This window comes from Rana temporaria, chromosome 9 (genome assembly GCF_905171775.1).
Source record: "Rana temporaria chromosome 9, aRanTem1.1, whole genome shotgun sequence".
Classification (NCBI taxonomy): domain Eukaryota; kingdom Metazoa; phylum Chordata; class Amphibia; order Anura; family Ranidae; genus Rana; species Rana temporaria.
Window position 1 is genome coordinate 42,417,449 of NC_053497.1, and position 15,558 is coordinate 42,433,006.

A 15,558-nucleotide genomic window follows, 5' to 3' on the forward strand; every position below is an offset into this window, starting at 1 on the left:
TGTTGGTGTCATTGGGCGGAAATAGTGCCTCATATCATTGGGAGCAATAGTACCCCAAGGGCCGGATGAAGGCTAGCAAAGGGCCACATTCGGCCTTGGGCCGCAGTTTGGAGACCCTTGGTCTATAACATAAAATAACATAAAATCCCAATAAAATACATTTACATTTTTGGTTGTAACATGACATGACAAATGTGGAGAATTTCAAGGGGTATGAACACTTTTTCAAGGCACTGAATATGTAGACATTTACCCATTTGAATCTACAAATTAATTCTAATCATAGATCTGATGTCTGTTTCTATTTGTTGCTTTTAACACGACAAACATAACATGAAGCTGAAGTTAGAAGCTCATTGGTTACCAGTGGCGGCTGGTGCACAAAAAAACATCAATTGCTGCCACTGTGCCCATCAATTGCCGCCAGTTTGCCCCATCAAATGCCGCCAGTTTGACCCAGGGGAAACTGGATCTTCTTCCCCTTATTTCTGTAGGGCTTCCTGGACTGATCAGTGCGATTCTTATTGGTCAGTGCCAGAGCTACCAGTAAAATCCAGAGCTTCTCAGCCCAAGACTCTCCTCTTGCACCTTTGATGCAGCACTGGGTGCCTCAACAGTCAATCACAGAGACATTGGAGGGGGCTTTGGTGGAAAAATGGGGTGGTAGGGAAGCAAATGGAAGGTATGTATTAGCAGCAGAGGAGGCAGGTTAGCTTATGTTGCTGTGTTTTGGGTAAACCTGTCATGAGAGAGATGAAGAGGCTGCAAATGCTTACCTTCTTCTTTAAATGCTTGTTTCCTGCCTCTCATGCTGATCTACTGGATTCAGTAGAAAGCTAGTGGATCAGAAAACATTTGAAGCCTTTTCTACATACGTGTTCAGTGTGTTAAGCTGGGTATGCACTAGTAGAATTTCATTTGACATTTTTCATTGTAAAAATGTTGTAAGAACGTTCGTTTGTTTTTCTTATCATTAGTGGGTCAAGTTGACATTCGTTTTCGACCACAGTGATAAGAAAATTTGAAGGAGCAGAATGGACATTTTTTCTCTAATGGGTATGAATTTCTAACAGTCAATTAGCCGGATTCAGAGAGTGTTACGCCGGCGTATCAGTAGATACGCCGTCGTAACTCTGAATCTACGCCGTCGTACATTTAAGTGTATTCTCAAATTGAGATACACTTAAATGTAGCTAAGATACGACTGCCTGCGCCGTCGTATCCTAGCTGTCTAGTTCCGCCGGCCGCTAGGGGCGTGAACGCTGATTTACGCCTGCGTAAATCAGCGAGATACGCCTATTCACAAATGTACACTTTCCCGTCGCAGTAAAGATACGCCGTTTACATAAGGCGTTTTCAGGCGTAAAGTTAGTCCGAAAAAAAGCTGGCCTAGCCAATGTTAAGTATGGACGTCGTTCCCGCGTCGAATTTTGAAAATTTTACGTTGTTTGCGTAAGTTGTCCGTGAATGGGTCTGGACGTAATTTACGTTCACGTCGAAACCAATAAGTCCTTGCGGGGTACATTGGAGCAATGCACACTGGGATATGTCCACGGACGGCGCATGCGCCGTTCGTTAAAAACGTCAATCATGTCGGGCCATGGTTTATTTACATAAAACACGCCCACCTCTTCACAATTTGAATTAGGAGCACTTACGCCGGCCCATTTACGATACGCCACCGTAACTTTGGAGGCAAGTGCTTTGTGAATACAGCACTTGCCTCTCTGACTTACAGCGGCGTAGCGTAAATACGATACGCTACGCCGGCTGAAACATACGCCGCCCTACGTGAATCCAGCTTAATGTGATTTTTTGTTAGGGAAAGTCCCTTCATTCTAAAATGTTAAATCTCATTTAAACATTTTTAAAAATTAAAAATGTAATGTTAAAAGCAAACAAAATCTTGAACTACTTTCAAATGACATTTGAATGTTCAGAAAATTTGTGTCCAAATTTTCCTAAGAATTTTTGTACAAATTTTTGTATGAAACTCTACTAGTGTATACCCAACTTTACTCAAGATTCCAAACAGCAGGGGGTAAAGCCTGGTACACACCATCAGATTATCGGACCAATAATCGTGCATTTTTTGTTGCGTGCTAGTCTCATATGGAAAGTGAAGACGTTACTCAACTTACGAAAATTCTCGCACGACAGGATACAACTGCGGAAGTGATGTCATGTGTTGAATTGTTTTGTAATGTATTCTTTTGTTTCTGAGCATGGGTAGTCTTGTTTTGGATGAAAACTGTACTAATTAAATGAACATTGCACGTTGTATTCACGTATGATAAACATTTTATAGCGTGCACCTTCAGGTTTTGTCATCCAAAAAGTCAGAACCAGCTGTCAAAAGCACTATACTAACGATCAAATAATCGATGTGCGAAATTTTACTTTTTTTTTCTTATCGTGTGTATGGGCCTTAAAGGGGTTGTAAAGGTACGATTTTTTTTCCCTAAATAGCTTCCTTTGCAGTCCTCCTTCACTTACCTCATCCTTCCATTTTGCTTTTAAATGTTCTTATTTTCTTCTGAGAAATCCTCACTTCCTGTTCTTCTGTCTTCAACTCCACACAGTAATGCAAGGCTTTCTCCCTGGTGTGAAGAAAGCCTCTTGAGGGGGGCGAGCAGGAGAGTCAGGACGCTCTCTACATTGCAGATAGAGAAAGAAGCTGTGTGTTCGTGGGCATCCTGACTCTCCTGCTCGCCCCCTCAAGGGAGGGGGGCGAGCACGACACTCCACACCAGGGAGAAAGCCTTGCATAACTGTGTGGAGTTACAGACAGAAGAACAGGAAGTGAGGATTTCTCAGAAGAAATAAGGACATTTAAAAGCAAAATAGAAGGATGAGGTAAGTGAAGGAGGACTGCAGTAAGCTATTTAGGGAAAAACATTTTTACCTTTACAACCCCTTTAAGACTCAGAAAGTGCTGGAGCCATTGGATCAATATGACAGGCAGGCAGCCAGCATTTTCTGAAGCGAAGTTCCTCAGTGTCCCCCATGTTTCTCTCACGTGTCAGTGTTAGTGTAAGGCCACGTACACACGACCGAACATGTCCGCTGAAACTGGTCCGCAGACCAGTTTCAGCGGACATGTTCGGTCGTCTGTACGTCTGACCGGACAATTTTACGGCGGATGGGACAGGTTTCCAGCGGACAAATGTTTCTTAGCATGCTAAGAAACATGTCCGCTGGAAGCCTGTCCGTCGGACATGTTCGGTCGTCTGTACGACTTACCGGACATGTCCGCTCGGCCGAAAGCCCTAGCATGCGTCGAAGTGATTTGACGCATGCGTGGAAGCATTGACCTTCCAGGGTCGTGCACGTCACCGCGTCATCGTCGCGGCGACGGCGTGGCCACGTCACCGCGTCTCCTGTCCGCGGGGATTTTGGTTTGATGGTGTGTACAACCATCAGACCAAAATCCGGCAGCGGACATGTCCGATGAAAACGGTCCGGCGGACCGTTTTCATCGGACAGTCTGTCCATGTGTACGAGGCCTCAGTGTCAAGAGGTTAACTGAGTATCAACTACAAGTGCTGTTGAAGTGAAATAGATCTGAAATGAAAATGAACACTTTCTGGCTTCAGCATCCAATAGGTTAAAAATAAAAGAAGTCACTTCAATTCGGAATTCTGTGGCAGTCTTTGTTAATGGTTTAAACAGCTCACATCATCTCCAGCGGATGGGAAGCATCGATTTCCGTGGTTACTCTGTTGCTTGGCAACCTGTAGACGATTACATTTTTGCCTAGCAACAGGCATCCTCTCTAACAGAGAAATATCCGGCCATGGTAAATTATTGCCAAATAGCGTTACCTTGTGGCACGCTGATACTCTGTTACCCAGCAACACTGGTTGAAACAGTTGCTAGGTAACAGACAGTATAGCTTGAACATCTAGATGGATGTAGTGGAATGATGTCACGTATCGGAATGGCAGCGTGTTATTCCTTGCATTGATATGGCTGCAGACTCTCTGTGAGGATCTCTGCTTTCCTCACACATCACAAATCATCCCATGTATTATTGCTCTGAGCGATGACTTTGATTGAAAGCACTGAATGTTCCAAGGTGGCGGCATTTATTCGCTGCTGTGAATATGCCATCCCACCATAAAAATAAAAGACATTTTATTTTTTACTGCAATATATATATATATATATATATATATATATATATATATATAAACTAAATTAATGCTATATATATAATATATAGTTGTGCTCATAAGTTTACATACCCTGGCCACGATTCAGATACATTGGAGTATCTTTAGTGCGGCGTAGCGCATCTGATATGCGCTACGCCGCCGTAAGATAGTGAGGGGAGATCAGTATTCAGAAAGCTCTAGCCGACAACGTTGCGCCGGCGTAACATAAATAGGCCGGCGTAAGCCCGCGTAATTCAAAGTAGGTGGAAGTTGGGAGTGATGTATTTAAATGAATCGTGACCCCATGTTAATGAAGCGCCGAACAAACGGCGCATGCGCGCATGCTCAGTATCACGTCGAATTTACTCCCTAACATACGCTGGCTCAATGCCTGTGACGTAAACGTAACTTTACGTCACAGCCCCATTCACGTATGACTTACGTAAACAACATAAAAATCGACGGCTGTTCCGACGTCCATACTTTGCATTGGCTGTGCCTCATATAGCAAGGGTAAAGTTACGCCGGACGTAAGCCTTACGTAAACAGCGTAGCTAAATCCGACGGGCGCAAGTACGTTTGCATATTCTACGTGTAAATCTATGGAAGCGCCCCTAGCGGCCAGCAGAAATATGCAACCAAGATACGACGGCGTAAGAGACTTACGTCAGTCGTATCTTGGAGAAATTCTGGCGTATCTGATTCTTTGAATCAGGCACATAGATACGACGCCTCACATTTGGACTTACGACGGCGTATCTGGAGATACGCCGTCGTAAGTCCTTTGTGAATCTGGGCCCCTGGCTGAATTTATGGTTTCTTGGCCATTTTCACAGAATATGTAGGAATACACAAAAACTTTTCTTTCACTCATGGTTAGTGTTTGGCTGAAGCTATTTATTATTAATCAACTGTGTTTACTCTTTTTAAATCATAATGACAACAGAAACTACCCAAATGACCCTGATCAAAAGTTTACATACCCTGGTTATTTTGGCCTGATAATATATACACAAGTTGACACAAATGGCTATTAAAGGTAACCATCCTCACCTGTGATCTGTTTGCTAGTAATTAGTGTGTGTGTATAAAAGGTCAATGAGTTTCTGGACTCCTGACAGACCCTTGCATCTTTCACCCAGTGCTGCACTGACGTTTCTGGATTCTGAGTCATGGGGAAAGCAAAAGAATTGTCAAAGGATCCAGGGGAAAAGGTAGTTGAACTGTATAAAACAGGAAGGGGATATAAAAAGATATCTAAGGAATTGAGAATACCAATCTGCAGTGTTCAAACTCTAATCAAGAAGTGGAAAAACCACGGTCAGGTAAACCAACTAAAATTTTAGCCACAACTGCCAGGAAAATTGTTTGGGATGCAAAGAAAAACCCACAAATAACTTCAGATGAAATACAGGACTCTCTGAAAACATGTGGTGTGGCTGTTTCAAGATGCACAATAAGGAGGCACTTGAAGAAAGATGGGATGCATGGTCGAGTCACCAGAAGAAAGCCATTACTACGCAAATGCCACATAGTATCCCGATTTACAATGCATCAAACAGCACAGAGACAAGACTCAAACCTTCTGGCACAAAGTCACTTGGAGTGATGAGACCAAAATTTAGCTTTTTGGCCACAACCATAAACGTTACATTTGGAGAGGAGTCAACAAGGCCTATGATGAAAGGTACACCATTCCTACTGTGAAACATGGAGGTGGATCGCTGATGTTTTGGGGATGTGTGAGCTACAAAGGCACAGGAAATTTGGTCAAAACTGATGACAAGGTGAATGCAGTAAGTTATCAAAAAATACCAGAGGAACATTTGCATTCATCAGCCCTTCCAACATGACAATGATCCAAAACACAAGACCAAGTCAACCTGTCATTGGCTACAGCAGAATAAAGTGAAGGTTCTGGAGTGGCCATCTCAGTCTCCTGACCTCAATATTGAGCCACTCTGTGGAGATCTCAAACGTGCCGTTCATGCAAGACAGCCCAAAAATGTACAGGAACTGGAGGCTTTTGCCAAGAGAAATGGGCAGCTTTACCATCTGAGAAGATAAAGAGCCTCATCCACAAATACCACAAAAGACTTCAAGCTGTCATTGATGTTAAAGGGGGTAATACACGGTATTAAGAACTGGGGTATGTAAACTTTTGATCAGGGCCATTTGGGTCGTTTCTGTTGCCATTCTCATTTAAAAAGAGTAAACACAGTTGATTGATAATAAATGGCTTCAGCCAAACACTAACCATGAGTGAAAGAAAAGTTTTTGTGTTATCATTCTCTATCATAAATTCTGCAAGGGTATGTAAACTTTAAAAACACAACTGTATATACAGTATCCCACAAAAGTGAGTACACCCCTCACATTTTTGTCAAGGTTTTATTATATCTTTTCATATGAAGACACTGAAGAAATAACACTTTGCTACAATGTAAAGTACTGTAGTGAGTGTACACACAGCCATTAATGTCTAAACAAAAGTGAGTACACCCCTAAGTGAAAATGTCCAAATTGGGGCCAAAGTGTCAATATTTTGTGTGGCCACCATTATTCTCCAGCACTGCCTTAACGGGGTTGTAAAGGTAAAAAAATTCCCCCCCTAAATAGCTTCCTTTACCTTAGTGCTGTCCTCCTTCACTTACCTCATCCTTCGATTTTGCTTTTAAATGTCCTTATTTCTTCTGAGAAATCCTCACTTCCTGTTCTTCTGTCTGTAACTCCACACAGTAATGCAAGGCTTTCTTCCTGGTGTGGAGAAAGCCTCTTGAGGGTGAAGGGGGTGAGCAGGAGTGTCAGGATGCCCACTAACACCCAGCTCCTTTCTCTATCTGCAAAGTAGAGCGTCCTGACCCTCCTGCTCGCCCCCTCAAGAGGCTTTCTCCACACCAGGAAGAAAGCCTCGCATTACTGTGTGGAGTTACAGACAGAAGAACAGGAAGTGAGGATTTCTCAGAAGAAATTTGGACATTTAAAAGCAAAATCGAAGGATGAGGTAAGTGAAGGAGGACTGCACTAAGGTAAAGGAAGGTATTTAGGAATTTTTGTTTTTTTTACCTTTACAACCCCTTTAACCCTCTTGGGCATGGAGTGTACCAGAGCTTCACAGGTTGCCACTGGAGTCCTCTTCCACTCCTCCATGATGACATCACAGAGCTGGTGGATGTTAGAGACCTTGCGCTCCTCCACCTTCCGTTTGAGGATGCCCTACAGATGCTCAATAGGGTGTCATTTCTTCAGTCACATGAAAAGATATAATAAAATATTTACAAAAATATGAGGGGTGTAGTCACTTTTGTGAGATACTGTTTGTGTGTGTGTGTATATATGTGTATATATATATATATATATATATATACATATACACAGTGGAACCTCAGATTACGGGCATAATCCATTTCAGGAGAATGCTCGTAATCCAAAGTATATCAAAGCGAGTTACCCCATTGAAGTCAATAAAAACGAAAATAATTTGTTCCGCATTGACTTCAGTGGCTTTCAATACCGCATGCGGCCAGAGGTGGGGGGGTGCCGGAGAGCCTCGGGAATGGTCGAAAAGGCCCAAAGACACCTCGGCTGACCTCGGAAAGGCTCGGGAACGGGCTATTTCCATGTCTTTCCGAGCATTACCGAACGGCTGCGATCGACACCGTTCGACTCCGGCGCCCCCCACCTCAGGCCAAACATGGTGCTGCACACCTCTTTGGCTTGAATCCTACTAGTTTTGCAAACCGAGTTAAGATTTTTTTTAAAACGGTGCTCGTATTGCGAAACGCTTGTTAACCACGTTACTCGCAATCCGAGGTTCCACTGTATATATATATATATATATATACTGTATATATATATACAGTATATATATATATATATATATATATTTTTTTTTTATGGGTTTTGATCACTAAATGCTAAGATTACCTTTTCCAGAAAACATCCTATGCAGTTGAGGGACCCAAAACGAGGTGGATGGAGAAATCCCCCGTTGGGACATTGTATTCTGATAGTCGCACCCAAATACTGATCAGCAACTGCAACTAATTGGCCGCAACTTCTGATCAATGGATAACTTTCCAACATGCCCCTTCAACAGAACACAAATCAACAATCAGCACCTGTCGAGCAGGGGTAACCACACTGATCGAATTTTCCCTGGGGGACCCAAATGGCCTGCAGGTGTGATAATTAAAGTGGAACTAATTCTATCGATGTAACGTTTCCCTAAACAGTTACATTCAAGGCATGCCATGAATGATAACTCTCACGGTTGCTTGTGCTCTCAACTGAACTATCAAGCTACCAAATGGCTGGTATCATCACTGATCACATGTGGAGCACCATGGCAACTGTAGATCAAATGGAGGCTAAGATGGAACCTTCCTTGGCTGTAGGGAATAGGAGGGTTTAGTTCCACTTTAACAGCTTAAGGAACCCTTTACACCGATATACGTCGGCAGAAGGGTACGGCTGGGCACAAGCACATACCTGTACGTCGCCTTTAAGAGCCCAGCCGTGGGTCGCGAGCGGCTCGCGACCTGGTCCTGTTCTCCGTGACCACGCCCACTGGACCCACGGACCCGATCGCCGACGGTGTCCCGCGATCGGGTCACAGAGCTGAAGAACGGGGAGAGGTAAGTGTAAACAAACCTTTCCCCGTTCTTCCTAGTGTGACGTCACTTGTCAAGCCACGCCCCCACACAGTAGTAATCACTCCCTAGAAAACACTTAACCCTTCCAGCGCCCCCTACAGGTTAACCCCTTCACTGCCAGTGTCATTTTTACAGTAATCGTTGCATTTTTATAGCACTTTTCGCTTTAAAAATTACAATGGCCCCAAAATAGTGTCTCAAAGTGTCCGATGTGTCTGCCATTATGTCGCAGTCACGATAAAAATCGCTGATCACCGCTATAACTAGTAAAAAAAAATATTTATAAAAATGACATAAAACTACCCCTTATTTTGTAGACGCTATAACTTTTGGGCAAACCAATCAATAAACGCTTATTGCAATTTTTTTTTACCAAAAATATGTAGAAGAATACATATCAGCCTAAACTGAGGAAAAAAACGTTTTTTTATATATTTTTGGGGGATATTTATTAAAGCAAAAAGTTAAAAATATTGCATTTTTTTTTAAATTGTCGCTCATTGTAGCGCAAAAAATTAAAACCGCAGAGGTGATCAAATACCACCAAAATAAAACTCTATTTGTGGGGAAAAAAGGACGTCAATTTTGTTTGGGAGCCACGCCGCACGACCACGCAATTGTCAGTTAAAGCGACGCAGTGCCGAATCGCAAAAAGGAGCTTGGTCCTTTAGCTACAAAATGGTCTTAAGTGGTTAATGAACATTTTACATTTTACAAAGCTTCTCAGTTTTTTTTTTACATACTGGGGTCCCCTTGTCTGCATAAAAAAAAATTCTGGAAAAGGGTGAAATTAGCCTTTAATAAAAAGCTCCAACAGCTGTCCAGCTTAACCTCCTACCTAAAATGTTCCTCTCTACCTTGTCTAATCGGAGAATGCTATGTATTCATAGAAAAACAATTCTAGACTTTTGCATATTATTACTTCCAGTCATTCAGCTTATTGTTTTTTTTTAGTTTGAGCTGCTTAGTCTATATAGCATATGAAAACTGTGATATTGCTGTAAATTTCATCAAGTGTAGCCTAAAGTCATTTTTTATGTACATTTGACATTTGCAGTACAGATTTGTATTAGATTACAGATTTTAATTTCATTAAAAGTCACTCAGCCCCATGATCAAGAATTGCTTAGATGAAACCTCAGCCTCATAGTATTATTATCCAGTCGAATGGTAGACATGCATTCAGAGATAGGAACAGAGAAGCACAGCAGCTTGCGGCACTATTAGGCAGGAAGAAGAGCATGCATATGTCATGTGCAAATATGGCTGCCCCCATGTGCATTCATAATTATAAATAATATTCACAAAAAGGATGTTAATATATCAACACATGTTGGTAGGAGTGTTAACATTAAGATGATCAATTTCATGTGTATATCTAGAAAAAATCATGACATCGGTTATAATTTTCCGATAGCTGTTGAGTGCTTTTTTTTTTCTTTAATGGAGTGGTTTTGGAGTGGTGCCATTCATTTGAATGGGCCTTCCTCCGCTCCAAAAAAACTCCAAAGTAGCTCATGTACCAAATCTTGGCATAGAGCCAACACACGACAGAACATGTCCGCTGAAACTGGTCCGTCGGACCAGTTTCCGTGGACATGTCCGACCGTGTGTAGGGCCTACCGGACAGTTTTCCGGCCTAGCGGACAGGTTTCCAGCGGACAAAATTGTCCGCTGGAAGCCTGTCCGTCGGACATGTCCGATGGTTAGTAGGACTCATCAGACATGTCTGCTGGCTCGAAATCCCGCGCATGCGTTGAATTGCTTCGACGCATGCGTGGAAGCATTGAACTCCCGTGTCAGAGAACGTCGGTGTCTTCTACGTCACCGCGTTCTCTGTCCGCGGGGATTTTGGTCTGATGGTGTGTACACACATCAGACCAAAAGATCCCAGCAGACATGTCCGATGAAAACGGTCCGTGGACCGTTTTCATCGGACATGTCTGCTCGTGTGTACAAGGCCTAAGAAATAATGGCATCGCAAACGCGTTCCGTGTTTTGCCGCAAATCTGGAATCGTGGGTAGAATTACGGCGATTCCGCCCACGATCCAAATCGAAGGATAAATACACTGCTTTACCACGTAAGCTTTGGCTGTAGTGTTGGGCTAAGTCTAATCTTAGATTTTATCGGGGCATATACATTATACCTAATGGAGGGAACAATGATGGCAGTTGGGTTGCATAGAAAATACAGTTATCCTTTAAGTGTCACTATTCCAAGAAACGTCATTGGCTTATATGTCTGTGGATGGGCGGAATGTGGAATTCTGTTAATCGTTCACTATTCTCAGCTCACTCACTTTTCTTTCTCTGTCTCTCCAGCTCTGTTACTCAATGAGGGTAAGATTACTTTCCTTATCTTTCTTGTTTCTTCAAGTCTTCCAGGGCTGATTTATAAAATATAGAGGACATAAACAATAAAGGGGGTTGTGCATAGCAGCTAATCTGGTGTTTATTTAAAGCTGAACTACAGCCATGACATACCGTGTTTCCCCAAAAATAAGACCTAGCTGCAATATAAGCCCTCCCCCGAAAATAAACCCTAGTTTAAAATGCTTGTCAAATCCTATAATCCACTCTTTTACTGTAGTATATCATGTACAAATGTGTGTGTTTCTGTAATACAGGGTGGGCCATTTATATGGATACACCTTAATAAAATGGGAATGGTTGGTGATATTAACTTCCTGTTTGTGGCACATTAGTATATGTAAGGGGGGAAACTTTTCAAGATGGGTGGTGACCATGGCGGCCATTTTGAAGTCGGCCATTTTGAATCCAACTTTTGTTTTTGGTGTATCCATATAAATGGCCCACTCGGTATAATTGTGGGGAAGAGAGTTCCAGTGGGTCACAGAAGCACAGACGCTATAACGAAGGTATTTGGCACAATTATTTTACAGAAACACACACATCATACATTATATAATACAGTAATAGAGTGGATTATAGGATTTTACAAGCATTTTAACTTGGTTCACACTGGGGATTCCTGTCACACAGGGAGAGAGAGGGGGAGAGAAGACCGCACATTACATGTTAAGACCTACCCCGAAAATAAGCCCTACTGTGTCTTTTGTTGCCAAAAATAATATAAGACCCGGCCTTATTTTCGGGGAAACACGATATTTTGCATACTTACATTGGGACAGCTTGATATGCATATGTGATACCCAATCAGCCTCTATAGATGCTGTAAATCATTGTAGTAGTTCAAGCTACTACAGGGATGGTTGTGATCTTTCCTTGTGGCTGTAATCTTCTCTTCTGCATATCAACCACACTGGTCACTCGCTCGGCACAGCCGCCATCTAGAACTCACCTTGCCTTTTTCTCAATGAATGCAAAGCATAAGGTGGAGATAAGGGGTGGTGACATCACAATCTCTACCTCATCCAATCAGGGAATGCTTTGCATTCATTGATAAAAATGCATGGTGTTCTCTGAATGGTGGCCATGTCAAGTGAGCGATTTCCTGTAGTTACTATATGAAGGGTCAGCTGCTTCCCAGATAGCAAGGACAACTTGCCAGTTGTATACTTGCAAAACACTTGAAGAAGCACAAGTTCTAGTTGACACTTTTTTTCCAATTTGTAGCAAATTTGCATGGCAAGTCTCTAGCAAGAGCAACGTTGCAGTGGTGAGTCTACAGAAAGCACTCTGCAAGTCTACAGCATGGAAATTTAGCCACAGTGACCCCCTGTGGTGGGATGACATAACTGAACCAGAACTTGCAGCAGACTTGCAGAATGTTTGCAAAGAAAGATCTGGATCTGGAGTCATGCAACGCAGACTTGCTGCAATTGTGCAACAATATTGTCAAGCCTGGCAAGTCTAGCAATAGCTTAGCAAGTCATTTTCAAACTTGCAGCAAAATGCTTGCTATGTGGGACAGCACAGCGCATGGAAGATTGGTCAGGCTATACAACAACCCCAAAGCCTGATCAGGAATCACATATGTATATTTACAGTGGACAAAGCTGGCCTGATGTGAGTATACAAAAAATACATCATCCTTGGAGTTCAGCTTTAACTTTTTATTTTATGACTAGAAACATGGCCGCTAGAAACTGTTTGTTGCTCTGGGTAGTCACTTATTGGGTATTGTGAAATTTAAAGAAGAGTCATGTAATAGTATATAAATATAAATGTTCAGTTGTCCAAGTTATTGTTCATGTTAAGACAAGTCTCCTATTATAAGTAAAGATGAATTCCTCCCAAATCGAATTATGCATTTTTGGGAGGGGAATGCTGAGACCTCAGTCAGGAAGATTCTGGTACCCCAATCACCAATCCCTAAAAAGCAATATATGGGGAACTTTCCTTGCTCTTTTGTTTCTTTTTTGGATTACAAGAGCGCTATTATTAAAGTGTTTCTCCATCCAAAAGTGACATATCACTTACGTGTGACATCTGGTTGGCTGCTGGCCACTGACTTTCTTTTCTTGAGTGGAGACCCAGCACCAAGATCTTCCCAGCTTAGTTCCCATCCACCTTGGAGCTCAACTACCGCTACCATAAGGGTATTTACACAAACTTCCAGACATCCTCCTGCATTCTCCATTAGATAAAATACATTGTAAACACAGCGGGAATGAAGGAAAACAGGCAAAGCCAAGCTGCTCCAGGTGAGAGCAATCCCACGCTTCAACCTCACGTGCAGGTCCAGTCCGCAATCTGGATAGGAGCCCCTGGAACAGGAAAAGGTTTGACCGCACTCACAGGTTTGAAGAAAAACTGAAGACTTTATTGAAGATAAAAATCATCAGACAACATCGTAGACATCATGACATCAATGCAGACCTGGCAGAGATCCTTCATAATTGCCCTGGCAGCATATAGACCTCACCACTGGGATCCCTTAGGCCGCATGCATGGATGTTTTTAACAATGCTGTCTAAGAGGCTTCTGGTGGGGTTTTTTCTTTCTGCCTTTAAATGCCCCTGCATGTTCGCTTATGTGTTCATGCACACATAGGCTTTTAGAGGCAGAAAAAACCCACTGCCAGAGTGTCAAGAAGTAGCAGTGTTTTTGGCAGAAAAAACACTTGACACGTGTAAATGCGTGTTGAAGCTAGGCACATGAAGCACGCATGCGTTAATTCATTTTAAACGCATTTGTTTGCTTATGTGTCCATGCACACACATAGGCCTTTAGAGGCAATAAAAAAACACTGCCAGGGTGTCCAGAAGTAGCAGTGTTTTGGCAGAAAAAATACTTGCCCCTTGTAGGCACATGAAGCATCTGTGCGTTAATTCATTTTAACGTACATGTTTGCTTATGTGTCCATGCACACATAGGCCTTTAGAGGCAGAAAAAAGCCCACTGCCAGGGTGCGCAGAAGTAGCAGTGTTTTGGCAGAAAAAATACTTGACACGTGTAAATGTAAATGAATTAACGCCAAAGCAAGTGTTTTTTTTTTTCTAAAAAAGGAGGAGGAAGGGCATCTAGGAGAGATTTCCAAACACCACATGTGCGTGAGGCCTAAGAGTGCTGTTAAGGCCCCTTTCACACTTATATGACTTGTCCCACGATTTGTGATGGCAAAGTAGCATGACAAGTCATTTCCCATGATTTCCAGTGACAAACATTCATATTAGTACGACTTCAAGTCCTTCCGACTTCAAAGTAGTCCCTGCACTACTTTGGTCCGATTTTAATGCCACTTACACAGACATTCACTGAAATCGCGGCCGCGAATAGCAGCAAAGTCGCGGCTGAAAAATCACGGTAAAGTTGTGCGACTTTGAAGTCGCAATAGTGTGAAAGGGGCCTAAAGCAGATCCTTGGCGACCTTCCAAGATCTGGTTGAAATTTGCATAATTCAACACTTTAGGATTATGAGTTTCTGGGGCTCTCACAAAATAGAATTAATCTGTGTTCTGGCACTTGGGAGCGCCAGATATACAATTGAATGGGGCAGGGCAATTAACTATCTTTAATTTTACTGCAGGTACACGTTACAGTGGCAATGTGTCAATCCGGCATTGACAATCCAGCTGCTGGCGGCATATCAATCGACTGGTTATTTCCTAAATATATTTATGTGCATAAACATAACAGAATTAAAGAGGAAGTAAACCCTGATGGGTTTACTTCCTCTTTGTTTCCCTGTAAATGTAAAGCATAATGGGCTATGCATCGCGTAGTAGCCCATTATGTGTCACTTACCTGAAACCGAAGCCTGCGATGTCCCCGATTTCCTCACCTCCACGAAGCGTCCATCTTTCACCCTCTTCCTTCAGAGTATTGCTGCTCCGGCGCTGTGACTGGCCGGAGCAGCGATGACGTCACTCCCACGCGTGCGCGTGGGAGCCAACACTGACGGCATGATGCCATTCAGCAACGGCACGCTGTAGACATCGGTGCATTATTTATTGCAAATATCTCCTTAAACGTGTAGGTCTAGGAGATATTGCAAGCACCTACAGGTAACCCTTAATCTAGGCTTACCTGTAGGTGAAAGTTCTCAGAGAGGGTTTATAACCACTTTAAGAGGGGTGGCTGGTATATGTGAAAACATGGGCAGCCAGCTCCTAGCACTGGCTTATGTTGAAAGACAACCTGCCCAGGGGTTTACTTCCTCTTTAATTCTGTTATGTTTATGTACATAAATATATTTAGGAAATAACCAGTCAATTGATATGCCGCCAGCAGTTGGATTGTCAACCACTTTAAGAGGGGTGGCTGGTATATATGTGGAAACATGGACAGCCAGCTCCCAGCACTGGCTTATCTTGAAAGA

The 15,558-nt window shown here is 42.7% G+C and overlaps 1 protein-coding gene across 1 annotated transcript in view; it reads left to right on the plus strand.

The window, feature by feature from the left end:
- The window catches only part of SLC8A2 (solute carrier family 8 member A2), a 278,940-nt gene that overhangs the window by 223,307 nt on the left and 40,075 nt on the right, over positions 1 to 15,558 (plus strand). The window contains exon 4 of the mRNA XM_040323283.1: positions 11,136 to 11,153. Coding sequence (XP_040179217.1) covers positions 11,136 to 11,153 — 18 coding nt within the window. The remainder of the gene's footprint in view (positions 1 to 11,135; positions 11,154 to 15,558) is intronic.